Here is a 25,545-nt window from a genome sequence, read left to right on the forward strand (position 1 = left end):
CCAAGCATTTGAGATCTGTTTCAGTTTGGACTGCCACGTGCTGTATTTCCCATCATCACAAAGTACAAGCCCCGTATTTCATTTAAGAGACAAAACGCCTTTGTGGTCTGCAAGGCACAAAAGGAGCAAGCACTTCTATAAACCTGGGCAGGCAGCTGCCAGTTCCACACCAAAGGAGGAGACACCTATTCCACCTCCCGGCACAGCAAAGGTTTGCGGCACCTACGGTCACACCGTGCTTCGGAGGAACACACTGACCGGTGCAAGAGCCATAATTAAGGCTTGGTGAGGAAAGGAAAAATCCACAAGCAAAAACATAACGCCCAGTTTCCAACTTCAAAACCTCAATGGTAGCAGAGTGTAGAGTGACAGAAGGAGATCGCTTTGGTAGGTGGTAAGAGATCAGCCTAGACTCAAACGTTGCTGTCTGGTCACGAGCATGCCTACAGCCAGACATGCGAGCAGTACTGTAGAGTTAGCTTAATTTCTTTTTCTTTCAGTGGATCCAAGTTTTCGAGTGTTCCATGCAAGAGGAGCCCTGTTAAGGCAAAATCCCGTAAAGCCATGCAACTCCCTAGCCTAAAATCCGGAAAGAAGACATAGCCCATCCAGCCAGTGCTTGCCTTAAGCAAACTCTTCCCTGTCCAACCACCCAGAAAGCGAGCACAGTCAATGCAACAGGCACAACCACTCGTCACCACAGCCTGCTGGGTTCGAAACTGGCAGGCAGAAGGCAAACGAAGCCCACTCAGCACAGTACTCAGCCAGGCATCCTTGAAGATCCTGGCCGTTATTGCAGATAAAGCATGTCATGTGCAGGTTTAATCATCGTGGGGCACCGGTTCCTTTCAACCTGCATCCCGCTCTCTTCTGTGATCCTGAAGGAGTTGGCTTCTCTATCTCAAGATCTCAAGAGAAGGCCACGTCTCCACAAATACCACAATTGAGCTTAACCTTCTAGACTGAACCCCGGGGTATTTTTGGTTGCTGCTTTCAGCCATTTCAACAGGCACACTTCTAGAAATATTAAGGATTTCGCCAACAAGAACACAAACGCTCAGCCAGATGAATGCTAAAGCAATGCCACACCTGAGCCCTCAGCAACCAGACGAGGGAAGGAATTGAACAGCAACATCTAGAGTACCTGCTTTGTCTTTCTTCTTAGATATTGTGCAGCTCTTCACAGCTCCCACTTTGGAGAACGTCTGCAAGGAATTTGGACACGTGATTCAGTTCCCTTTGTCACAGGCTTGCAACTCGAGTGACAACGTGGCCCTCTTCCAGAGCCAGGAGCACACGCTCACGGGCCCACCTCCCCCCAACGCACACCTGACAAGCAGTCAGTGCAGCTGTATCTTATAAAATTATTTCTGCACAAATACGCACACGCACAGAGACTTTTGAAGAATTCAGTACACGCGTTCCCAGGAATCCTCCACCACTCCTGGGAAACAGCGCAGAGAGTTGGGATGGCTCTGGAGGAACACTATGGATTACAAAATGCCCTCAGCCAGGTAGGGACCATAGGGGTGGGTGACTCCTGTGATGCCCCTAGATCGCGGCTCTTCCCAAAGACACGAAGGAGGGGCTGGAGGGCAGCGGGGGCTGCAAACCATCTATTCGACTCCCTTGTAAAACTGCAGCCAGAAGGCAGAAAGAGAAGACAGGACAAGCCCCAGTCCTCCTCCAAAGATTTACATTTGTCCCCAGACCCAACTGGACCAGGATCTCTACATAGTACCACAGTCCCAAGGTAGAGGATCACGGGCCCAGGACCGACTGACATCGCGCCAGCATTCTTGGGCCATGAAATGTGGCATTTCACAAGGCTATAAAAAGTGGCGGAGATGAGACCTCCCAGTTGCTTTTCCTTATTTCGCTATTAACATCCCACGTGGCTTTAGAAATGCTACGATCTCTCCCAAGTGCTTTGCTGAGGTAAAGCAGTACAGACAGCTCAATGTTCGTAGAATCTTAGACGAAAAGGACATCTCAGCGATACCATCATCTATTTATTGCCTTAACACACAAAGCAGTATCACAGCTGCAAAAGTGCTTGTCCCAAGGAGAAGCATTACAGAAAGCACAGGAAATGAGGAGAATGATGAGTCTTAGAAGACTTCGTACTGCCTCCACCTGTCCCAAGGTGGAATTAAACCCCACCAAAACATTTCCGATACATTTGTCTTAATTAATGCCTGAAACCCCAAAGCAGAGGTTCCTAGTCCCAGTACAATCCAGTGCTCCCTCGTCTCCCGTTAGGTCATACTGGCTGCAACTTAACTCCTTTAAACACTTTATCCTTAGCACAACAGGTGGAGAACAGCTTGCTTGCCCCTTGCCTTCTGCAGCAGATATAGTCTGTTCTTCTAACTTGTGCTGGGAGTGGGGGCTTTAGTCCATCAGGCATCTCAGCCTGGCCCTCAACCACACGTTAACTGTCTCCTGCTCCATCTGAACAGATCATGCTAAGCAAAACCCCGTCCCCTCTCCTCGCTTACGGCTCACCTCCTTCAGTGTGTCTTCCGTGGTGGCAAAGTTCAGGTTTTTGATAAACAAGGTACACCCAGGAATGCTTTCTTCTTCCTCCTCCTCTTCTTCCTCCTCCTCTTCCTCCTGCGCTGCTCTTCCCTCTGAGCCCATTATAGCTTCATCTGAAACAAAAAGAATAAACCCAACACTAAGATGTAACAAAGACAAATTTGGGGGGAACTTGCCCACTACCCCAGCTAACAGTTACGACTCCAGCAGAAACAGGCCACTTCTCTGTTGGCTCTTTGTGGGTGGACATAGACTGATGCAAGCTCAACATACAGTACGTGAGCACATCCCCATGAAAACTAAAATATTGCCTATCCTTTGAGTGTAGAAACTCCACAAACCTGCTTCCCCAGCACTCGGACACCCTCACACCAAACCAAGCCAGACACCTACTGACCTAGGCAAGGGCCCCAAATTTGCCTGAGCATCCTTCTGTGCTGCTCTGAAACCTCATCTTTTGCCAATGTGTATCCACAGGATGTGAAATGAGAACTTTCCTATCAGCATGTGAAGGAATATGGTCTGTTAAGCCCAAACACATACTGAAGGTCACTGAAGAACTGCACCCAGCACAGAGGCTGTGGTCCTAAAGGGCTTCACTGTAGTGTTAACACTTCCAGAGTTCATACTTCATGACCCACAAACCTCACTCAGGTCAACAGCAATGAGCACTACTTTGTACAAATCTTGCTTTGGGATTCTGCAAAGACAAATCTGTAAAAAGAAAACCAAATAATCAAGCTGCAATTCAGCAGTCAGAGCAACAGCTTCCTCTGGGGCACCCAAGCCCCGCGGTGGAGCTGTGAAGTTAACAGAAACCTGGATACTGTACAGCTGATCAATGGGCAAATCTGTTGGTATTTGCAGTTGGTCTCAACAAGGAAGGAGGCTTTGGCAACTGCTTTTTGACTCTCTCTATCCATCCATCCCCTCTCCTCCCAACTTCTAAAACGGCTTAATAATTTCTACAGTACTTAATGTGATGAAGAAGCCTCAAAGCTACTGAGCTTTTGCACACATGGGAGGTTTGAGGAGCAATCCATTGGATCCCACACTGAAATGGAGGCTGCGGTGGGACTAGGCCCTTATTAGACATCAGAGGATACACACAAGCACGTGCTCATGCTCTCTCACTCTCTCTTCTCCATTGACTTGTCAACTCCTTTCCTCGCCAGACCACTTGTCTTTTAGAGCATCTTCATTCCCTACAGCACAGCTGATGCTATGCTCATAAGGGGCAAACTACGCATCTCCCTTTGGCATTAACATCCCCCTCAGTGATTTTTCTAGGTTTATTTCTCCCTCATTTCGTATGAGGAGAGCCTGCATTGGGCCAGGGGTGTGCAGAGACTCCCCAGCTCCATCCCAAGAGCTGTCTTTCCCCATACAGCTCCATCTGGTTGCCCTCCCTGCCCCCTGCACCACACAGACCAAGCCTTTTTGGTTGGGTGGTCCAACCCTCCTCACTCCAGCTGGCAGGGTATTTGCTAAGAAGCCACAGAAAAAAACACCCCATTGCCTTTGAAGGAGGCTTGTTTGAGGGAAGAGGAAGGAAGAGATTCAGCGAGACAGGGGTGGGATGAAGAGGTGCCTCCGTCTGTGGCTGGCACAATATGACACGGCCACACGCTGCCACCCGGAGCCCTTTTGTGAGCGAGGCATTCGCTCCACATTCCCTCCCTTCCCTCTCCCAGATCCAGAGGCTGGCAGAAAAGACCATTATCAGCCTCCAGCAGCCTTCCAGGAGCTCCTGTGCTTATAGCCTTTTATCTCCAGGTGAGGGTCTCCGTTACAGGGAGATAAAGTGGCTCCCCACCTCCCCCTGGCTCCAGCCTTCCCCTGTGACCAGGGCCCAGAATGGCAGCCTGGGAAGAGGCTTTTCGGCAGCTTTTCTCCCTCCTCCCAAAACCTCAGAGTCCTGAAATAGCTTCTAGCAAAACAAACCTACATAAAGCCATGCTCCTCCAGCCTCCTCTTTTTCTTTTTTAAAAGGATCTTGAGAGACTTTAAATATACAGGCAAGATTTTTTTTTTTTTACAGCCCCTGGGATGGGGAGAAAGAGGGTATACTCAGGGAGGGAAGATCACATCCTTGCAGTGGGAAATCACCCAGACAAAGCATACGGTGCAGCTTGACACAAGAGCCGAGAAGTAGGTACAAGGACCCCAAAATCTGCCACCAGTAAGTCAGCCTCTCCATCCACCCACTGCTGCCTAGTGCTCCTCTTGCTGCAGCTCGCGCGGCTGCCCATGGGCAGGGACTGTGTCCTTGCGCAGCGCACAACCGCTCACACTCTCAGGGGGTCAGGTCTGGCTTACAGAGAACAGCTACTGCTCTCCCGACGGCTGCTGCCGAGACCAGACTGGACCAAAAATCTCTTCCCAGAGCTCACGTTAGCCCAGTCCAAACTGGACCTGGGCGCTGAGAGCAGCACTTCAGTGCCCACGCCTCATCCAGGAGGTGAGGAGGGCAGGGGCAAGAACGAGCACAGTGCTTGCATGATATGATCAACTAACGCACTGCAGAGAGGGTGACCCTAAGGGCCGTGCAGATGACCTCATGAGGCTGGTTCCATCCCCAAAGGGTCAGGAATATATCAGCATTGCTGCTTTACTTATAAAGGAGCAGCAAAAAAACCAGAGATACCTCTGTCCCAAAGTCAAAGTTCTTACCAGGTACCAGCCTTGCTTTGCCCTCCTTTTCTGGAACCTCAGGGGTTTTCTTCTGAGGGGCTGGGCTGAAGAAGACACCCATTGGAGCCCATTCCAGATATAACGGCACAGAATGAAACTGTAAAGGGAACACAGGAGAGAAGTGAAGAGTGGAGGGCAAGGCCTGAAGAAAAAGCTCTGCTCTCAGCTTTACTTTCCTCTCACTCTGTAGTGGAAAACAACAGTGGAAAAGCTGAGCAACTTTTTCAGCTGGCTAAATTCTCTTTCATTGAAGGAGAGTCTGTATCCAGCCTCACATGGGACCACAGTCTACCACGTACCACGCTCCTGTATTGCAAAAGGTAAAAGAAACCCTCTCCAGGCCACCCAGGCTTTTCGAGATGTGTCACAGCCCCCTCCTCCAGCCATCTTCTGCAGGTCGAGAGCCCCACTCAGCCACTGCTGCACAAGGATGGACCAGGCATCTCCCTAAATCCAAGGGACAGAGGGTAACAGCAGTGGCTCTGGGATAACTCACTTCCCTCAAAAGTCCTCTGCCCCTCACATTTGTAGCAAGCACTCCTTTTTGCAGCTTCACAACTAGCCAAGATCCACACTTGCCAGGCAGCTGCCTACCCATCACCACACTCACCTTGGAGTAGGCCAGCTTGGTGAACGCTTGCTTGGCCTCAGTTGGCTCCAGGAATTCCACAATGGCAGTGATGCCTCCTTCTGGCAGCAGCACCCGGCCCAGGCTGCCGTGCTTGCCGAAGACATCCTCCAGCTCTGCTACACTCGTGTTGGCTGGAAGGTTCTTCACCAGGATCACCGTTTTACTCCGCTCACCAGCAGCCTGCCACGTTCAGTGGGGGAAGAAAGGGGAGATAGGATTTAAAAAAGCAAAAGCCAGTATCTTACAACTGAAGATTTCAGATCCAACACACCATGCTCTCTCAATCCACATCACCCTCTTCCAGGATCCAAGGGGGCCAACAGCCATTTAGCAAACACTTCTATAAGATCTACACCCCAGTACAACCTCCCAGTTCCACAAATGCTCATGTATGGAGGCTTCAGCTCCAGATCCACCCTGGTATGGACACAGGACTCCTTCTCTGCCTACAGCAAGCTGACCATCATACTATAAGCCATCATACTATGTATTTCAACCATCGCAAGGGCAGTTGCATTTTCAAACGGACAGAACATTTCCTAACCCATGTAAGGGGTCAATCCTGCAAGATGCTGAGGATTTTGTTACTAATTTCAAAGAGAGCAGAGGACACTAGGACTAGGCCATCATACAGAAGAGGTCCACATTGCTGCCTCCACCTGGGCATCTCACCTGACTGAAGGAATCCAGGCTGACTCCGTTTTCAATGAGGAACCGGCGAATTTCCTGGACCAGCTCGGTTTCTCCCAGAGCAACCCTCACTGCCACGCTGTCTTTACTTTCCTGCAGACAAGAATGCCAGTCATTTTTTGTTCCTGCTGCTCTCAGAAGCAGATGCAAAGGGAATTTGGCAGAGAGCTTGAAGGTAAAATGCTCCAGCTCCTCTGAAGCTGCTAAGAGTTTTGCTGTTGGAGTCAGAACGCCTCCCAAGACAAAATGAGCTTCCAGGAAGGATCTGAGCTTTCGGGTGTAAATTCCCATCAACTTCTAGTTATGTAGAAATGCAAAATTCAGCCACAGAAAAGCAGAGTGGGAAGGAGGGCTGGGAGTGTCACTTTGTCTTCCAGTGACAAAACAATTGTTAGGTTTAGATCCCACAGAGAAGCTACAGCACCACTGATGTGTGCTCGTTGGTGCCCAGAGGCTTTTGGTGCACAAAACAGACCAGGAAGGCCCTGGGCACGAGGCAAAAAGATAGGAAAGTGATCTCCCATCCCTGCTGATCAATAAGCCAACTCACATGATCGAGCACTTGGCTTTTGGAAGCGTTGTACTTCTGAGCAATGGCATCAGCCACGGCATTTGTCCCCACAAACAATGTGTTCCAGTTGTGAGAGCTGTCAAGAGAAAGAAGAGCCAGGTTCAGAGTCACACAGTCCCTTCTTCCACTGGTGTCTCTTTATTCAATGGTCCTGGGAAAAAAAAAGCTTTGAATGCCACCAGCAGCAGCCAGGGTGAAGAGTTTGAGAGAAAGAAGGGTGGAACATCCTTAGAGAAGGAACAGGATGAGGGAGACATGACTGGAGAGCAAACAGAACGGCAGCAGTGGCTGCAGCTTAGTTCATCTTCCCTAGAGGTCACTGGTCACAGCTCTGCAGTTATGGCTGGAAGTTCAGATGCTGGCTCAGAGGAACACATGTTTTTTCAACTGGTTTCCCAGAAGCACAAAGCCCATGCAAGCAAGGTTGCATTCCTTTCCCTTCAAGTTAGAAAGTATCAGCCACTTCTTTCAAACTAATTTGTCACATAGAAAGATAAAGTTTCTACAAGTTTTAGAAATACAGGTGGCCAAGTAGAGGAGAAAGATGCAACTAATCTGAAACCACTACCCTAAAGAATTACAGCATCAGACCAACTTTTTTTAGACACCAGAGAAATAAACTCATACACAAATCCATTCAAAACCATGTTTCTCTCAATTTCTGCTGCTCACTGAACTACTAGCGGTACTTGGACAGAGGAATCAAGTAGGTAAGAGATAAAGGAAACAGAGCTGCACAGGCAAACACTTTACTGACTGTGGTAATCTATACAGCCCCTGCAAAGACCCTACACGCATTCCTGCCTCTTGGGAATTTGGCAGGTTGTGTTGTCTTGCCCCACTACAAGACACCCCTGTACCTGGCACTGTTGGCTTTGTCCCTGGCCTCTTTCTGCTTTTTGTAGGAGGAAGAATCTTCTGCATCTACATCTTCGTTTTTTTCCTTTTTGATTGTGGATGGTAAAAGATGCATCATTCTACCCTAGAAGAAAGGAAGAAGAGGTCCAGCAGCTCTGAAATAACCCACAGAAGTTCATGAACCAAGCAGAGCGGAAGAAATTTTCTGGCAACTGTCCTAGCCAAGCAGCCCAGGTGGAAGGAGGGAACCTTCCTTCGCAAAGGAGATATTACTGCAAGTCAAGAGTAGCCACACAATGTGAGAGACTGAGACTCAGATCTCCTTCTCCATCTGTAGCTCAGATTTTGGCACCTGCAAGGCTGTTCAAACCAGGCTACTCTACCAAAAGCAACTGTGTTCCCACAGAGCAAGGCAGAAGAGACTCAACCTTTTCAGCAAAGCACAGAAGCAAACACTTGGCCACATTACTAACAAACATTCCCACCAGCTGCAGTCCAACAGCACAGTAAAGTGATTAGTCACCGTACCTGGAACACTTGCCCATCCATTTCTGTGTAGGCCTTCACCGCGTGCTCAGGAATCATATAGGTAATGAAAGCAAATCCTTTGGATTTCTTGGTCAGTCTGTCTATAGGGAAATGGATCTCCGAGAGGGGTCCTGCAAAAGGCAAGACTTCACCATGACAGACGTCCTTGCACGGCTGTCACACGCTCTGAACTGGCACCTCCTGGCCAAAGCCAGGGAGGAGGAGAGCCAGGGAGGGCAGAGCAGCTCTGGATATTGCAGAGGGTATGCGGCAAGCCACCAGCCTGGGTGAGGAGCTGCTGGCTGCAGACTGACAAGGCAGGCCCAGCAAAAGCACCCCAGGTCCAGTTGTGCACCTTGTGGCAGCTCACAGGGCTTTGACAAGCGACACAGACCAGGCAAGCTCTGAGCAGCTGCATTTACCTTCAGTCAGGAGTAACGATTTCCACAACCTAACCCTCTCTCCCCACCCCCCGGACACTCTAATGCCAAGACAACCTTAAATTTGTTTAACTTTGAGCTAGAAAAGGGAAGCTTCAAGCTTCCACCTGACATGCCAAACATGAATTTGAGGTCTATCTCAGAGATTCACCTCTTACCTACGGTATCTAGAAATCTCCTGCATGATCAGTATTTCATGCAGCAGGTGCTTTTGGTTATCTTTTCCTCCTCCCTATCACACTAGGACTCACAGCCTGCACTGACTGGCAAGAGCTTTCACTGTTGCATCAGAGATGCGACGAGAGGGATGAGGGCAGATGCACACAGCAGTACGTGCTTTGAGCAAAGAAGCACGGAGCCAGCATCAGTTTCAAAGCCAAGCAGCCACACGGTACCACACCAGGCAATAAAGATGATGGGAGTCGGTCCATATCAAGAGGTGTGGGACACAGAGCTTTGTCCATTCACACCCAGCAAGAAAACCTGTGGGCACAAAGGAAAGACGTAGCCCTGCAAGTCCCAGCCCCACAGCAAATACTTACCGTACTTGGAAAAGATCTTCTCCAAGTCCTCCTCAGTGCTAGTAAAGGGAAGATTCCTGACAAAGAGTCTCCCTGATTCAGACAAGTCCTCTTCTTCCTCATCGTCCCTCTTCCTTCTTTGCCATGGCTGGTTATCAGGTTTTGCCGTAACAGTTTGTTTTGGAGTATTCCCACATCGGAATACCTCAATGCATCGTCCACCTAATCCACAAACACACACAGAGGCACCTTAGATGCTTCCCAAGGCCATGGGCAAACAATATCAATGCGCAAAGAGCCTGGGCTTACAGCAGTGACACAAGCAATTACAATTCCACAAGCTCTGAGCAGAACTCTGCCTTATTTAAAAAAAAAAAATAATGTGGTGGGGACTGCAAGAGATCAGTCTTCATAAAAAACAGGATAATATTTGCCAGAAAACTCCACAGTCTCCCTTCTTTTCAGATAGCTCCAGCCTTTCTGCGTGTGCCTTTCTGCCTGTGCCCAAGTCCACAGGCTTCCAAGTAGATATTCGCAGTCTACATAGAATTTTTGCTACTATCATTTTAGTAGTTCCGCTAAGGGCTAGGCCAAGAACGGGTTCCAAACACAGGCTTACAGAATCGTTGGTACAAATCCCCTTCACTATCCCAATCAGATTTAAACAATATCATTTCTATACCAAGAGCAAGATACACTTCAAGCACAGGACAAAAGACAAGGGCCAAAGAGCAACACGCGCGGCTCAGTCACTTGCCAGTTCTATGCTGCTCCCAACACAACACCTGGTTTAGCCCGCGTTAGCTGAGCTGAGGAAACCACCCCCACCATCTGCCTGGGAAAAAACTAAGACAACAGGACACACTTCTGCAGTGAACACTTCAGCAGCTGAGCACCCTGCCATCAACATCAGCCAGAACAAGACAGAACAAACAGCCCTTACCTATGTATTCTTTTTTTCGCTTCAAGGCCCTTTGCACTTCTGCTTCACTCTTCAAGTCAACAAAGATATAACCTTGGTGGAAGGAAAGGTTCAACAGAGCATCATGTGGGGAACACACAACCACTAATTGGCTAATTAAGGGTGAATTGGGCTTTCTTTAATATAGATTCCTATAGATAAAGCATTAGGTTCCCATTAAAGTTTCAATCTGGCCTGAAAATGGCCATGTCAGACTGGAAGGCTGCCTTTTAAAAGCTTATTCTCTACAGGCAAACCAAAGAAGCCCGACTTAACAGCTGAAGTAGGCTTTCACAGGTGTCTCCAAGAGCAAATAAAAGGCGCATCCGCTGTTAGGCTATGAAAGGAAAACAGCATATCGCAAAGTTCCCTGCCAGCTCTAAGGACCTGCTCCACACTCTTTCTGATGCGTACCTCCAGTTGCCACAGCCTGTCAGGAGACCCACCTTGGCTAAAGACTGCTCTGAAGCCAATATGCACAGGTCAGCAAAGTCCCTGGGTGCTGCTGCGGCTATCCCAGAGGAAGAGACATTTCCTTGGCGTGGTTTGGGATGATTAGGAAAGTTCTGGAGGCAGATCAAAGAAAAAGCTCCCGCTGCTACTCCTAAGGGAGCACAGCCAACATTACTCTGCCCGCGGCATCCTATGGACAGCAACGAGGGCAGGTGAGCTGCAAAGTCATAGAAAGGTCTCTAACAATCGGGACACGAGCCAGTGATTTGGAATTGCAGATGAAAAGAGCAGTGGTGTGATTGAGAGGTCCTCTAACTCACAGATCCAACCCCCCTTCCACATATAGACATTACCTGTATTTTTCCCTTGGGTGTGTTTTCCTATCCGGATTGCCACTGGCTTCAGAGGCAAGAAGAATTCACGAACCTTTTGCTGCAGGAAGAATTATAATTGTTTAAATAAGTTCTCAGGTACAGGAAGCAGCAGGTTTCAGACTTAGGTTTTTTTATATACACTATAGAAACCACCATGTGCAACATAAAACATCTCTGCACAAAGCCAGTTCAAAAGTTTCCCTGACTGCCCACACAACTCTCAAAACAGCTCCGTAAGTCTAGAAGCCTCTGCAAAGACCGTGCTGAGTTACACACTGAAAACACCCTTGAGCCTCCATTCCCAGCTCCATAACAAGGCTCACCTCGGTGATGTTCAAGGGGGCACCACGAAGTTCCACTGTGTATGGTGTGCTGGCTTCCACTGAGCTGCCTTGGCTCTGGACAGAAGGATGGGGGAAAAAAGAAAAAAAAAAAAAAAAAGAATAAAACAAGCTGAGTGAAAAACACCAAAAGTAACAGCACAAAAAGCTATCTTGCCCAACAAGCAGGAGGATGAAGAGTGGGAGAGAATATCAAGAGATTCTCGCAACAGCACCAGATGAGGGTGCAAGATTTGGCTGGGACAGCCAAACCCAGTCGCTAAAAACTGAGTTCTGTAGAACAGCGTTTCCTGCAGACAGAGACGGACACAGGAAAAACAGAAAAGCCTCTGAAAACGGCACTAGCAGCACTTGTCTGGAAGCCCCATCTTCAGGAATTCAATCAGCACTAAGAGGAGATCCAGCAAACTTTTTTAATGGCTCCTGCTCAGTGAGCCAAGAAAGCCGGTACCTAGGGGGTCGCACAGACTTCAAGCTTTCAGCTCATCCCTGGAATGACTGAGACACACGCTATCCCATAAAGCTCCTGCTTTAGATAAGACAAAAGTCTAATTCAGCTATACCTCTAGCGCGGATCCTTTTTTCTTCTTCTTTACCGGTGTCTCTTGCTCTCTTTGTTGGGCTTTTGGCTTCCCCCTTTCATCTGTGTGGGTGCTGGTGGTTTCTGCAATGCCCAAATCCTCCTCATTCTCACTTTCCTCTTCCACTTCCTCACTATCCGTTTCTTCTTCTGTACTGGATGAGGAGGAAGAATCCTTCACCACTTTAGATTTCAGGTAATCCATATCCGAGAGGTCTTTGCTGGTAGCTGCCTTTTTCTCTCCTTTCTTTGCTGTCAGAGAGGAGAGACCAGAGAGGTTTTGCACACAGATGCTGCTGCTGCTCCCTCCCCAGCCAGGTAAAAGCTGAGAACTGGCACAATCATGAGAACCACCCTCCTCTCCTCTACCCTTTCCATGGGAAGAAAAGGCTTGAGAACAGCAGAGCAAAGTTATCTCAGCAATTCCAGACTGACACTGTATCACTGTTTTTCAAAGCAACAGTTCATGTATAAGACAAATTAGAAAGGAGCTTGAGGAACTCCATGGCAAAATATTGTGTCTCAATTTTAACTAAATAGTTCAAGCAGACCCCAAGAGAAGATTTTAAATTGTTCAGTTTAGTTTTTCAGGGAAAAGGAGAGAGGAAGCTGTTTCTCCAAAACACCCCTCCACACCCCACCAAAGAGGAACTGATGACACCTACGTTTTAGTTACCCAGAAAGAGATGAGGAGCAGCAGGGAAATTGCTATTCACTCCAACAGAACAGCATAAGGAAATACCACGTAGGGAGGAAGAAAGGCTCCAAAACTACATCCATCACTGATGCAGGGACACTGGATTCTAAGATGACATACACCAGACTGCAGCCCAGATTTCTCAGTCTTCTAAGTTAACCTGCTACTCCCTTCCCATCAACTCTGACAGAGCCCAAGGACACACGAATGCTTCCAGAAATATGCAAAGGCAGACCAGACAAGTTCACGGACATCAGCTACAGGTTACTGAACAAACAGAAACCACATCCAGCTATGGAAATCCTGGAGATAAAAGTGCCTGCAGGCTAGGAGAGCATTTAAGGGAAAGATGCAGATGTTTGCCCTGTTAGTCTTCCCTAGACATTGACTTAAGCACCCAGGGGAAAGCACAAATGCCATACCCTTAATGTCAGAAACTGCACTTCTCACATTTCCCCAAATTCAGGAAAACAACCATACCTCCACAGCCCACAGAATGAGTCTCATGCTTGAGAAACCACCTTCCTGATTACACTGTCCCCATTTGGAGGCAGGACTCTGAGTCAGGTCCGACCAGCACACCTGCTCTCACATTCACATTGTGACAAAGACAAGCAAAGGGTGATAGTTCCTCTTGGTACCTTTAGCTTCCTCTTCATCTTCAGAAGGTTCATTCCCATCCTCCTCCTCCTCACTCAGCTCCTCAGACTCATCTGAATCAAAGTTGAGATAATCAGCTGCTTGCTTTGATTTTCCCTTCTTGGGCTCCTCCGCCAAAGTGTCATTAGCCCAAGTGGCCACCTGAGACCGTTTCTGGTGAACCACCAAGAATTCCTGGAATGTTTTATCTTCTTCCAGCTGTTGAAAAAAAAAAACCACAACAAGCAGACAAGCTGTGAAGACAGACACAGGAGAGCTAGTAGCAAGTTTGAATTCAAAAAATATCTCATTTCCAGCAATGTAAAAATAAATAAATAAATAAATTCCTTAAGGGGAGTTCACTTTACATTAACAAGGTGAGCACTTAAAGTGACTAAAGTCTTCTCAAGACCTCTCAGTCCTACTCTTTCTTTTTTGTAATTGATGTTTAGAAAGTACCTTAAAGAAGAAAACAAAACCTTAAAAAGAGAAAAACCGTACAAGTTACACATGACAAAGCTCGTATATGGTTAAAACCCAGAACTGTTGAAACAGGATTGTCCTGGACGCAGTTTGTGGTCACACAGGAGTAGCTGACAATTAAAAAATTGGTCCCCAGCGTTGGGATTGTTAAAATAATGGTTTGTTACAGTAGAATTGGACTGTCACGGAGTTGGTTAAACCATACACCTTGCCTGAATTAACAACACGGGAAGCAGTACAGAAAAGAGTTATTCAGCTCTTGCCCTTAATACAAGCTAGCAAGAATGCGGGGATTGCAATTTAACCTCAACTCACCTCCTTTAAGTTTTCTGTTGGATCTTTCTTCTTTTTATCCTAGGAAAAAAAAGATTTTTAGAAAGCCTTATTAGAAGCACAGCCACGATAATTTCTCAGGTAACCTAAGGGTACAGGGAAGATAGACCCTAAGGCAGAAAATACCAGAACCAGGACTCCAACATCCGTTGTCCCAGCCACTCTGTCCCCTTCTCCACGCACCAGGCTACCCTTCCCTCTGCCAAGACACTGACATACATCAGAGCCTCAAGAAAACATACAAGACTCACTTTCTTTGTGCCTGCAGGAGCTGCACTTGCCACAGGTTTCTCTGCCTGTTTTTCTGAGGCAGGGGCCTTCTGAGAGTGCTTACTCCATGCTTTCGGTTTTGAAGGGTCACCAAAAGACTTGCATAACTCAACCTGAAAAGAATCGATCAGATCTTTAATTAAACATATATTCAACAGTCTGGTTCTATAACTGCTGGATAGGCCACGTTCAGGAACATTTTTTATAAGCCTGATGGGATGGAGGGTGTGCATGCAGAACAGGCAGCTTCACACAGATATTCATCTTAGGAGCACAGAGCTACATCTTCACTCAACATGGGCAACGGTTTGTTGTGCTCTTTTAAGCACAGTCAAATAAGTTGTTCTGTTTATCATGAATCATCCTCTGTCCAGAACAGCATGATGAATGACTTTAAATTAAAAATGACCTCAAGTTCAGAAGTTCAATTTCTGACAGCTCAAAACCTGACACCGTTGTTCCAACCAGCACTGAAATCGCTGCTAGTGCACGAAGACAGCCCATCTGAATCAAGTACCTGATTGAGACTCCAGCAACGAGGCCTAGCATCAAACTTTGCTGTTTTGCTGCAGAGAAATTAACATTTAGGCTTTCTTGGCCCCCGGCTGCTCACACCTAAGACTACCAAAATCTCCAATGACAAACTTGCTTGAGACTCAAAAAAGATATTTTTAAAGATCAACTCACTGTGACTCTGGAAGTGTCTATGAAACTTCTGTTGAAATGGTTCAGTGCCGTTTGAGCTTCATCTTCAGACTTGTAGCCAATGAAGCCAAATTTCCGGAACTTGCCATCCTTGGTGAACTTCAAACAACAATCGGTCAGCGTGCCGAAGGCAGCAAACAGCTTCCGAAAGCGATCTTCCTTCATCTGGGAACCGAGGAAGGACAACAGGAAGGCAAATCAGCAATGCAATGAAAGATGCTTTGCATCCAAAGCAAAACATTTGCTATCAGAGGGCTCGCAAAGTGCCGTAGGAACCACACCGTATTGTGGTGAGGCTGATAAAAAACCCCAAAACACACGCATCAGCTACCAAACCGCTTCATCCCCTCTGTGAAGCCACTACACGTACAGATGAAATCTCTGTCTGCAACGCACCCACAGCCAAAGCATGCCCACAGCTCTCGGGGAACCGGGGGCCCCACAGCGCTGACCTGCCACAATCAAGCCCCCAGTTCAACCACAGACACGCTGACACCCTCACGGGAGACCCCGGTGGCCGCAGACCAGCACAGCGCGCCCCTCTGCCCAGCTCCTGGAGAAGGAGGACATGGCAGTGGCCACAACAAGCCCCACTCCCGCACCCTGGGGAGGCGGCTGCCAGCTCCCCTCCCCTGGGGCACGTCCCCACGGCATCTCCCTGACCTCTCCCGGGGCATTCCCAGCCCACGGGTGCCTCCCCGTTCTCCCACGAGGGCCCCCGCACACCTCCAGGACCCCCTCCCTCCTCAGAGCCCCTTCCCCCAGGGCATCTCCCTGCTCCCCCCCGCCCCGAACCGAAGACCCTCTCTCCCAGGCAATCTCCCCGCTCATCCCCGTCCCCACCACACCGAGGATCCCCTCCTCTCCCGGGGTCTCTCCCTGCCCAGGAACCCGCGTTTTCCCCGAGACGTCCCCTCAGACTCCATCTCCAGGCCCGCAGAGCCGCCTACCACCCCGCAGACGCTACAACCGTGCGACGGGCTTACCCCGTTGGGGAGGTTCTTCACGATAAGCCGCGACATGGCGGCGACAGAAAGCGAGCGGCGACAAAATAAAAAACCCAGCCTCCACAGCGCCAGGCCCCGCCGCGCTCAACCCCGTCCACGCCGGCCCGCGGGCGCCGCCATCTTCCCGCCGGGTCACGTGGGCGAAAGGCCGCAACGCGCAGGCGCTAGAGGCGGGGCCCGGCGCTTAGCAACTGGGCCTTAGCAACGGGGCCCCAGCAACGGAGCGGGATTGGCTGGAGCGGAGGACGAGGGGCGGGACTGCGGGACGAGAGGGAGCATCAATGGGGCATCAATGGGGCATCAATGGGGCAGGGACCGGGAGTGTCTGGGGGGAACGGAGGGGACGAGGGACCCGGCCGCCTGCGGGGGGAGCCGGTAGCGCCTCCCCGGGGACCCCGTGCCCCCCCTCCAGCCCGTTACCGGCCGCTGTTAGAACCCCCTCGGTGATTCTGTCCCCCTCGCCCTCATCAGAGGGGACCCCGCTGCCCCCCCCCCGTGTTTTTCCGAGGCGTGGGGTTGCAGCCCACTCCCCCCCCACACCGCTCCCACCACCCCCGACCCACCCGCGTTGCTCGGCGGGGCCGGAGGAGGGAGCTCCGCGCCCGCCGCTGCCCCTTCCCGGCGGCGGCGGCTCCGGGCTGAGCAGCTCCGAGGTGCCAGCACGGTAGAGCCCACGGGAGTAAAAATCCCCCGGGGGGGGTGGCGAGGAGTTGGGTTTAACGCTGGGGGGGAAGGGGCAGCGTGTCCCGCCACCTCGTTCTCCCCTCCTAAAACGCAGGCAGCAGGAGCAAGGAGGGAAAGATATCAGGGGTAAGCAAAAGCACCTTCTCTCCAAGAAATAGCTAAATAAGTACGCAGTCTGTGGATGTTGTGTTGCAGAAGCTCCCACGGGCAAACGAGGCCAAAAATCACGGAAAAAAAATCCCTTGAGGGTTACTAAAGGCTGCGGGTCCTCTCCTACCTGAACATCCATTGCTGGAGGGCCAGCGTATTTTGGGGCTGCGGGACTTTTCTCCTTCAAGCATCCCCTCTTGCTTGCAGCCCTTCAGTCCAGCTCTGCCTCTCTCCCAGTGCTCTGAGCCTGAAATCTGACTTTACACCTTTATTCGCAGAGGAAGATGCTCAGGACAGCTCTCAGCTTCAGCACAGCCCTCACTAGTTTTTCACCCTGGTTTGGCTCCACACCTGATTTACCCCAGGGACAGAGGCTGCCTCTGCCCAGCCCAGGTCACCCTGGCGCAGAGGTCTTCCACCTTACAAGCAGCGTGGGCAGGGGCTCCATCTCCTCATGCCCCTTCGAGGTGGATCCAGATGGCTGTGCCCATCCCGAAGGCCCAAAGCAGCAGGGAGCTGTTTGGGGGAGTCAGTCCTCAACCCAACCGCACCACTGCTACATCCCAGTGTCCTGGCAGGACTGGGATGCAGGCTTGTTAGCTGGAGAACCCAGCCTGAGCCCGTGCTCTCCCCCGAGGCGAGCAGCAAGGGAAACACTCACATTTTCCAGGGAAGGAGAGCCGAGGCAACAGCCAAGCCCAGCGCATGGGAAACAGGAGAGGGTGGGATGCTGCTGGGACTGCCGTCTGGTGCCCTGCTCAAAGGGAAAATGCACAGCACAAACCCCTCTCGCCCCACAGCCCTGCCTGGGGTACCCAGGAGGAGATTGCTCCTGCTCCCTTCACCTGGTCCTTCAAAGGGGTCTCCATGAGGTGTCTTAGTACCAGGGACCCAGCTCCCTTCCCCCATTTCGCCCTCTGCTCCTGCCTTGTCCTTGGCTGGGCTGTCAGGCCCGTCACTTGGGATGAAGGCTGGCACTGACAGGGCTACGCTCGCACCATCACTAACACATCCAGACCTTGCCCTTGTCAATCCCGTCCTCTCCAAGACACTTGCCCCCCTCTCTCCCTCCCCATCTCCCCCTCACCTGCTGCTCACAGCCGGCAGCAGTGCGCAGCTCCTGCCCACGCTGGCCAGGCAACACTGTCCTTGCCTGTTCCTGTCTCCTAACTGGGTGCTGCTGGGACAGAGATTTACCCTGGCCATAGCCAGCCCTTCTGCTCTCAGTGGGTCCTCACCTCCAGTTGCAACTTCACCCAGGGGTGCAATTTCCCTCCTACTAGCCTCTCCTGCAATCGGGGTTGATTTTCCCCGGGTGAGAGCTTGGCCCCAGCATTCAGCTGCAGAGGCTGTGTCCTCTGAGGGTGCCCGGGACCAGAAAGAGCCAGTTCTCCACTGATGCTTGGGAGAGAGGTGCTTAACTAAGCCAGGGTCTGGGCCAGGTGCCCAAGGTGACTCTTGATCCCAGCAAAGAAGCCTCAGTATGTACACAAGGGTGTGGGCTTTGCAAAGTCCGTGGAGATGCTCAGCTTTGCTCATCTCACTTCTTTGAGATCTAAAACTAGCCCTCCCCAGATGCAAAGATTCAATACAGAAGGACAAGCTTTACAAATACTGACTTTAGATTTTATTTCCTTTGTGGTTTCTGCTCCCCAGGGTGGGTCAACTTTTTAAGTTTACAAATGTGAGAGTTGGAACAACATCCTTTTTCTGGAAAACCAGAGATTTGGGAGGCATCAGAGAGACAAGAGGTGCTCCTTCAGCAGGTGGTTCTGCTGCGCCGAGGAAGGTCCTTCCCCAAGGCAGGCTTGTTTCTGATCAGATGCCCGGGTAGACAAGAGGGAAACTGAGGCCCTGTCTTGAGAAGGCTCGAAGAAGGTTTTGGAAAGCAGCTCTCTGTGCTTGAATATCTGTCCTGAAGATCATATACTTAACTCTTCTGCTGCTGGCACACAGCATGGGTAGGGGACAGACTGGGCATTGTACAGCCAAGCTTGGATGGTTCACTGGGCGCAGGTCGAAGAACCTGTGCTCCAAAGCAGACACTGGGGAAGACACTGAAGAAATTTGCGGTTGTTGTTGGTTTGTTGTTCCCCCCCTCCCCCCCCAGGAAACTATTGTCTTTGGTGATGCCAGCGTGAGATACTCCTGTCCCCATGCCACCAACTGTCCCCACAGCGGTGCTGGACCTGCTCCCGGCAAGGGTTCCCCAGCAGCGGGTGGGATAGATGCAGGCGGCCACACTGGGAGCTGCGTGGGGGAGTGAAAGGAAAAGCAGCTGTGCCCAGGTTTTGTTCCTTAAACTGGCTTACGGCAACGAAAGGCAGAGGGTGACTGGGAGGTGACGTGCCCGGCAAACGTGACACAACATCAACCCACAGTCAGGGTGCCGATCGGAGAGAGCACCGGGTTTGCCCTCCTACCCCCCCAGTTAGCTCCGTGTTGGGGTGTCTGATGGGCTGGTGGCAGGGTCTGGGCGATGACCGTCCCTTCACCTTCACTCCTCCAAATCCCCCCCACGCTTAGCAAAGAGGGGGACCCAATGCTCTGTCAACCCCACCGCCAAGAGGAGGGGGGAAGACACGGTCCCTCCGCGAGCTCCATCCAGTCGACCTGTCACAACGCGTTAGGTGGCCGGCTCGTCGGCCGGCCGGACAGGGGGTTGCACAGCGCCAAAGAGCAGGGGTCACCTTGCTGTAAAATGGTATTATGGGCTGCCTGCAGCCAAGCAGCTGAACTTTGGAAAGCAGGGTTAGGGCAAGGGATCGCAGTGTCAGGGGCATCTCTCCGTGGGGAGAGGCAGGTGTGGGCGGAGGGGCAAAGGGTCCCTGACATTGTGCTCTGGGAGGTGAACGCACCGGGGGTAAAGTGCTGTTGAGAAGGAGAGAAAGAAAGAAGCTGCTGCAGATCCCGTCTATCCCCAGGTATGATAAGAGAGAGGTCAGATGCAAAGTCTACTGCGGTCTTTGGAGAGATGCTTCTCTTGGTCTATAGCCCCGCTGCTGTGTCCAAAGGGGCATCAGAGGTTTCTCCCCGATTTCCTCAGGTCCCACAGCACAGCCTGTCACTCCTGCCATCCCGGGCAGGCAGAGCTGTGACCCTGAGCCAGGATGGCTGCTGCGGTGACAAGCCAGCCTGCCCCGGACTGGAGGCAGGTGCTGCCAGCCCTGCCTGAGAAGGACGAGCGCAGCCCCAAGACTTCATGCCTGTCTGATCGGGAGCACCTCGGCCACTGCTGGATGCTGGTGAAGGTGACCAGGGAAGGTAAGATCCATCGAGCCAGGGTCACCCTTGCTGGGACAGCATCCCCCCCTGCAGCCTTGCCAGGCAGCCGTTCTGGCGCTCGCGGGATGCTGCCGAGCAGGTTTGGGGTTGTAGGGGGGTTCTGAGTGTACCCACACCGCTCGATTGCAGTAAGCACTAGAGGTGCTTAGTTTCCTTGACCCTCAGACCTTGAGTCCCTCCCTTTTCTTTTAGGTGTGGACAGTGAGCAAAATTCAGCCTCGGGGGATTACTGCAGAGGGCTGTAACCTGGCTGAGGACTTTCTTCAGCTGATTAAATTAACCCACCGGTACCAGCGGGGACAGAGATGAATGTGACCCAGCAACACTTACCGCCTGGTTTTGGTGTGCTGGCACCCCACCTAGGCACTCTGCTTGCATGGGTAATGTTATATTAACAGCACCATTGGAAACGCTGCCCGAACTTCCTCAGCTTTGCTGCTGGAGACGGTAGCTTTTGGGAGCAGAGACGGCTGGACCCTCCTCGTACGAGCAAATTGTCCTGCCCAGTCCTGGAGAAAGGAAATAAAAGGCTGTCTTCAATGATATAGCTAATCCTTGGAAATGTAGTGCCTGATACACCTGCCCCACTGTGTGCTGTACAACAAGATGGGGCCAAGAGAGGAGCGGGAGGACAAATTGCCCTTCTGAAGGGCTTCATCCCTGGGCAGCTGGGACTCTGCCCAGCCTGGTCTGCCGAACCCTCTGCTAGAGGGAGAGGATGCTTTTGTCCTTGCCTGGGGGATGCGATTGCTGCAGTGTCACTGTGGGCAGCAGAATTTAGCTTTCAACCAGATAAACCCTCACCTGAACCTGCTGCCTCAGCTAAGGAAACAGTCCGCAAGCACGTCCTGCGGTCCTGCTCTCTGCCTTCTTTGTGTCTGTGGTTTTGGGGTAGAGATTGTGTCTTTTCAAAGCCTTAAAGCTAAACTGTAATGCTGAGTAACAAGCAGATGGGTGTGAGGATTTTTTGAACAACAAATCATCTGCCAAAACAGAATTAAGGGGACCACACTTGCCCTGGAGAGGAGCCACCACCAAAGCAGGTCTCAGACCTCCTTCCTCTCCCTTTGAAGCAGCTGATGCTGGTGGCTGGCAGAGCCAGAGGAGACGGTCCACGAGGTCAAACCCTTCACGGCATCGCTCTGCCCACGGGCTGGTGAGGAACATCAGCACTAGCCCACACTTCTCCAGCAACATCTCTCCCTGGCAGAACCATCCACGGTCCTCCAGAGGTGACTATGTTGACCTTGGCATTAAGCACGCACAAACTTCTGAGATCTGAGTGGCCTTAAAAGAAAGGTTCACCCAGTCTCCCTCCTTACCCCACCTAAAGCCAGGGGAGATATGGGCTGTGCTCTGCCGCAGCTGGATCTGGCCCAGGCAATTGCTGTCACCCACCGAAGACACCGTTTCTACCAGTTGACGATAAGGTCAAACTCCTTCCCAGGGTGCCCCCAGCCAGCCTTCAGCATCTCTCTTTAGACCCACAACAGACCCCCACCAGCCTTCCTGCTGGCTGTGGATGGGACCCTCCGTGAGGAAACATGGGAGAGGGATTTTTCCTGCTGCTGCCCCTTGCCCGGTCTCCCCTCCATCCATCACCCCTTCCACCGCCTTCAGTTTCCTTTGTATTTCTGTATTTTTGGGGGTGTGTGTGTAAATGGACTCAGGGGAGGGTCCAGGCAACAGCTGCCTTTGATCAGAGCAACATGTGGGAGATGGAGCACTTCAGGAATGCCGACTCCTGATCAAAGGTGGGAACACAGTGACAGCCGGGACTTGGCAAAAACCCATCCCCACTAATCCCTGCCGGGAAGCTGGGGGGTCGGATCAGCGACCCACACAGGGAAGTCAGCCCTTGGCCCATCGAAGGGAGCGATCCGTGCCCTGACGCAGGGTGAGGGGTAGAAGGGTTGCTCCCGTCTGCCCCACAGGGCTCTGGCCTGAGCAGGGCGTTATCCTCTCTGCAACAAAGCAAGCAATGGGATTTCCACCCCTCCGGGGCTCCATCCCTGTTCCCACACGCTAAGTGACTGTGCCAGCTCGCTGTTGTCCTGCCTGCCCCTGCCAGCAGCTCTGCCAACCCGGCACATGCCAAATCCCACGGCACCCACACCTGCCCCGGGAGGGGATGCCAAAGGAAAAACAGGTCCGTGATGCCCTAACACTTTTATCGCCTCAGTAAAGATGAGGCGAGGGTTGAAAGGTCGCTTGCTATAAAAAGAGCTGGGAGGAAAAGGGAAGACAAATTAGCCCCCTCCTGATAAACACGCAGGGTTTGGGGACAGCAAGGACGTGGCTCACAGCATCCCTTCCATCCCAGCCACGCGGGACAGCCTGATTTGCAGGCTTTGCCCCAACACCAAGCCCATCCGATGTCACCTTCCCCCATGGATGCTCTTATCTCCCAGTGGGTTTTCTCCCGATAACCTTGGTGGGAAGCTGGGAAGTCCATCCGTGCGGAGCAGGTGGACTCAGGCGAGGCGTTGGGTGAGGGCGAGCTCAACCCCCCCCCCAGCCGCAGCCAGCCCCGCTCTACCACGATGCTTGGCTCTTCCGATGGGAACCAGGTCGAGCAAACACCCTCATGCTCTGCCAGCAGAAATAATCCCACCTCACGTGCCCGATGCTTCCTGCACCCCCTTTTCCTCGCCCCCCCGCACACACCTTCCTCCTCCCCATCGCTATTTAGGTATTGTTTGGCTTGGCTGAGACTCCTCTGTCATGTTAAAAAGGGAAGCTTTTAAAAAGGGCCGATAAGGGTTACTCCCGCGGGGTCACCCCATCTCCCCAGGCAGGGTCACAGGTCGCTTCCTCGCCGCGCGTTGCCTGATAATGAGTCAATCAAGGCCGGGCTTATGGAGACAGGATTTATCAGCAAACCCTGGGAAAATAAAGACATGAAAATGCCTGCTGGTGCACCAGGCTGGGGGATCTGGCAGGGACGAGCCTTTTTTGTGTGGCTGGAGGGCTTTGGGCTTAAGAGCTGATAGGGTTGGCATAGAGGAAGGGGTGGGGAGGGATTTGGGAGGCAAAGATCTGCGAGAAGAGGCTGGCAGCTCAAAAGTTAGGCTCCCAGCTTACTCCAGCGTGGTGATGCTCTGTGCAGCAATGCTGCCGACTGTCTCCAGAGCGAGCCGAGGGCACGTGGAGGGGCTGCCATGTCAAGCGGGAATGGCTGAGATGTCCCACTCCAGACCAGGACGGGCAGCATCCAGGGAAAGAGGAGCCCAGCCCCAGTTCTGCACTGATGGGACAAGGCAGCGCCGTGCCCCGTGCAACACCCTGCGCCAGACCCGCTTTATTCTCCCTGCTGGTGCCAGCACGACGTGGGGCTGGGGGGTGCTAGGTCTCCCCAGGGAAAGAGTGAAGCTGAAGACTCCTGGGAAAGATTTGCAAGAAAAATGAGATCCCAGCAGGGGGGAGTAAGGCAGGAGGGATGGCCTGATCAGCAAGGCCACGTCCCCATGGACATAGTCACGTCATACATGTCCCAGCCCAAAGGATTTACCTGCCAAAATATCCCACCACAAAGGGGTTTTTTCCCCACCTGGTAACAAAGCAAAGACTGGCAGCCTTCATCTACAGCCATACCTGCACAGAGTGCTGCGTCTCAGCACTTGGAGGCTGAGCATGAAAACCAAAGAGCAGAAAGGGAAACTGAGGCACGAGGAGGGGAAAGGCTGGTGACACGGCCAGGGATGCAGCCGCAGCTTCTCCTTGCCATGCCTAGATTATTTTCACTCCAACGCTAGGAGCAACCCAAGGACCACACCAAGATACTCACTTTTGTGGGGGTTATGGAGGTGGCAGAGGCTTCCCAAGCTGCAGAAACAGCCCTTGGCACTGCGATGCAGCTGCCCCATCCCATCCCGAACAGGCAAACCGGAGCCAGCACCTAGGCATGGGTGGAGGGAGGATTTACGAGAACAGAAAGGCAGCAGCAAGGGGCAGGGCAGCTTTGGGAAGGGAGGAGAAAGCATCAGGCACCGCTCAAGCTCCTCCAAGGCAGGACGGGGTGACAGGCCACCGTTGACACCTCGGGAGAGCCGCATGCAGCAAAGACATGGACAGGCAGCACGGGAAGGGCAAGACATGACAAGGGATGGTTGTGGGGCAGCCCAGACCAAGGGCTTGCTACCGACCCAGGCTGAACTCCCTCCTCGGCCTCTCCTCCACCATATGCATCTTGCAAACACTTTTCCCTATCAGAGAGGCTTAGCAGGGTGAATATTGAAAGCACCTGCCTCCCTTGGCCAGGAATCAAAGGCCCCAGTGCTGGGATCCTGCCGCTCGCACAGCACAATTATTCCCGACCAAATGCCGCATGCAAGAATGTAGGGCACCCTCTCTCCTCGCCAGCCCTCCATCGGAGCACAATGCAATTAAAATAAGCAATGCCAGATGGTTTATTAGCAACTACAGAGCTGGGAGCCGACACTTGTTTTCTTGTTCCAGCATGAAGGCATCAGAAACGGGTCTATCGCGGATGTGTTTCCCCCACCAGCACACACACACACACACAACAGGGCAGGAGAAGTTGGATTTATTTGGGAACGCAGCACTCTGATACCGCAGTAATGAGTTCAGCAAGTGGAGAGATGGGATTAGATTAGGCTGTGGCATTGAGGAGACAGATAAGGGAGAAATGGAAATTGTTACCTGGGTTAATAGTAATTTGTTTGTAGCGTACAAGGCGCTGTGCCGCAGGCTGCCCCAGCCCTGCCGCTCACCCTCCTCACCAAGAAGAGCACCAGAGCCAGATGCAAAGACCATGAGTGACACCAGGTCCACTGCATCCCAGGGTTGTTTCTTCCTCCCACCCCATCCAAAGCACACGTCCCTTCCCTAGGGAGTCAGCCTCACTCTAGCAGCCCGGGCAAGACACATCGAACCGGTGGCTTCTCAGTAGGCTTATGGCAGAATCAAGCGTCCTCAAAAAACCCAAAGTGCATTCAGCACCCTCGTGCTTTTTTCTAAGCAAATTCTGTGATTTCAGCAGTGGGTGGGCTCTGTCGTCTTTGGCCAGACCAGCGTGGTCAGGCACCACGTTGTATTTCACTTAGCATGGGTTTGGTGGGAGCAAACAGGACTTTGACAGCAGGTGCC

At 51.8% G+C, this 25,545-nt stretch overlaps 1 protein-coding gene and 1 long non-coding RNA gene across 2 annotated transcripts in view; both read right to left on the bottom strand.

Annotated features, from left to right (window-relative positions):
* Positions 1–16,464, bottom strand: part of RBM19 (RNA binding motif protein 19) — a 70,289-nt gene extending 53,825 nt beyond the window's left edge. The window contains exons 1-18 of the mRNA XM_069795315.1: positions 16,297–16,464; positions 15,293–15,475; positions 14,587–14,718; positions 14,318–14,356; positions 13,522–13,738; positions 12,167–12,435; positions 11,586–11,660; positions 11,242–11,320; positions 10,418–10,489; positions 9,496–9,696; positions 8,514–8,644; positions 7,988–8,109; positions 7,107–7,203; positions 6,539–6,649; positions 5,846–6,046; positions 5,215–5,332; positions 2,509–2,654; positions 1,145–1,205 (exon numbers count right to left, since the gene is read on the bottom strand). Coding sequence (XP_069651416.1) covers positions 1,145–1,205; positions 2,509–2,654; positions 5,215–5,332; positions 5,846–6,046; positions 6,539–6,649; positions 7,107–7,203; positions 7,988–8,109; positions 8,514–8,644; positions 9,496–9,696; positions 10,418–10,489; positions 11,242–11,320; positions 11,586–11,660; positions 12,167–12,435; positions 13,522–13,738; positions 14,318–14,356; positions 14,587–14,718; positions 15,293–15,475; positions 16,297–16,332 — 2,290 coding nt within the window. The 5' untranslated portion in view covers positions 16,333–16,464. The remainder of the gene's footprint in view (positions 1–1,144; positions 1,206–2,508; positions 2,655–5,214; positions 5,333–5,845; positions 6,047–6,538; positions 6,650–7,106; positions 7,204–7,987; positions 8,110–8,513; positions 8,645–9,495; positions 9,697–10,417; positions 10,490–11,241; positions 11,321–11,585; positions 11,661–12,166; positions 12,436–13,521; positions 13,739–14,317; positions 14,357–14,586; positions 14,719–15,292; positions 15,476–16,296) is intronic.
* Positions 16,465–20,350: 3,886 nt separating this feature from the next.
* The window catches only part of LOC138687181 (uncharacterized), a 45,949-nt gene continuing 40,754 nt past the window's right edge, over positions 20,351–25,545 (bottom strand). The window contains exon 4 of the long non-coding RNA XR_011326449.1: positions 20,351–20,945. This is a non-coding gene — a long non-coding RNA (uncharacterized lncRNA). The remainder of the gene's footprint in view (positions 20,946–25,545) is intronic.

This window comes from Haliaeetus albicilla, chromosome 10 (genome assembly GCF_947461875.1).
Source record: "Haliaeetus albicilla chromosome 10, bHalAlb1.1, whole genome shotgun sequence".
Classification (NCBI taxonomy): domain Eukaryota; kingdom Metazoa; phylum Chordata; class Aves; order Accipitriformes; family Accipitridae; genus Haliaeetus; species Haliaeetus albicilla.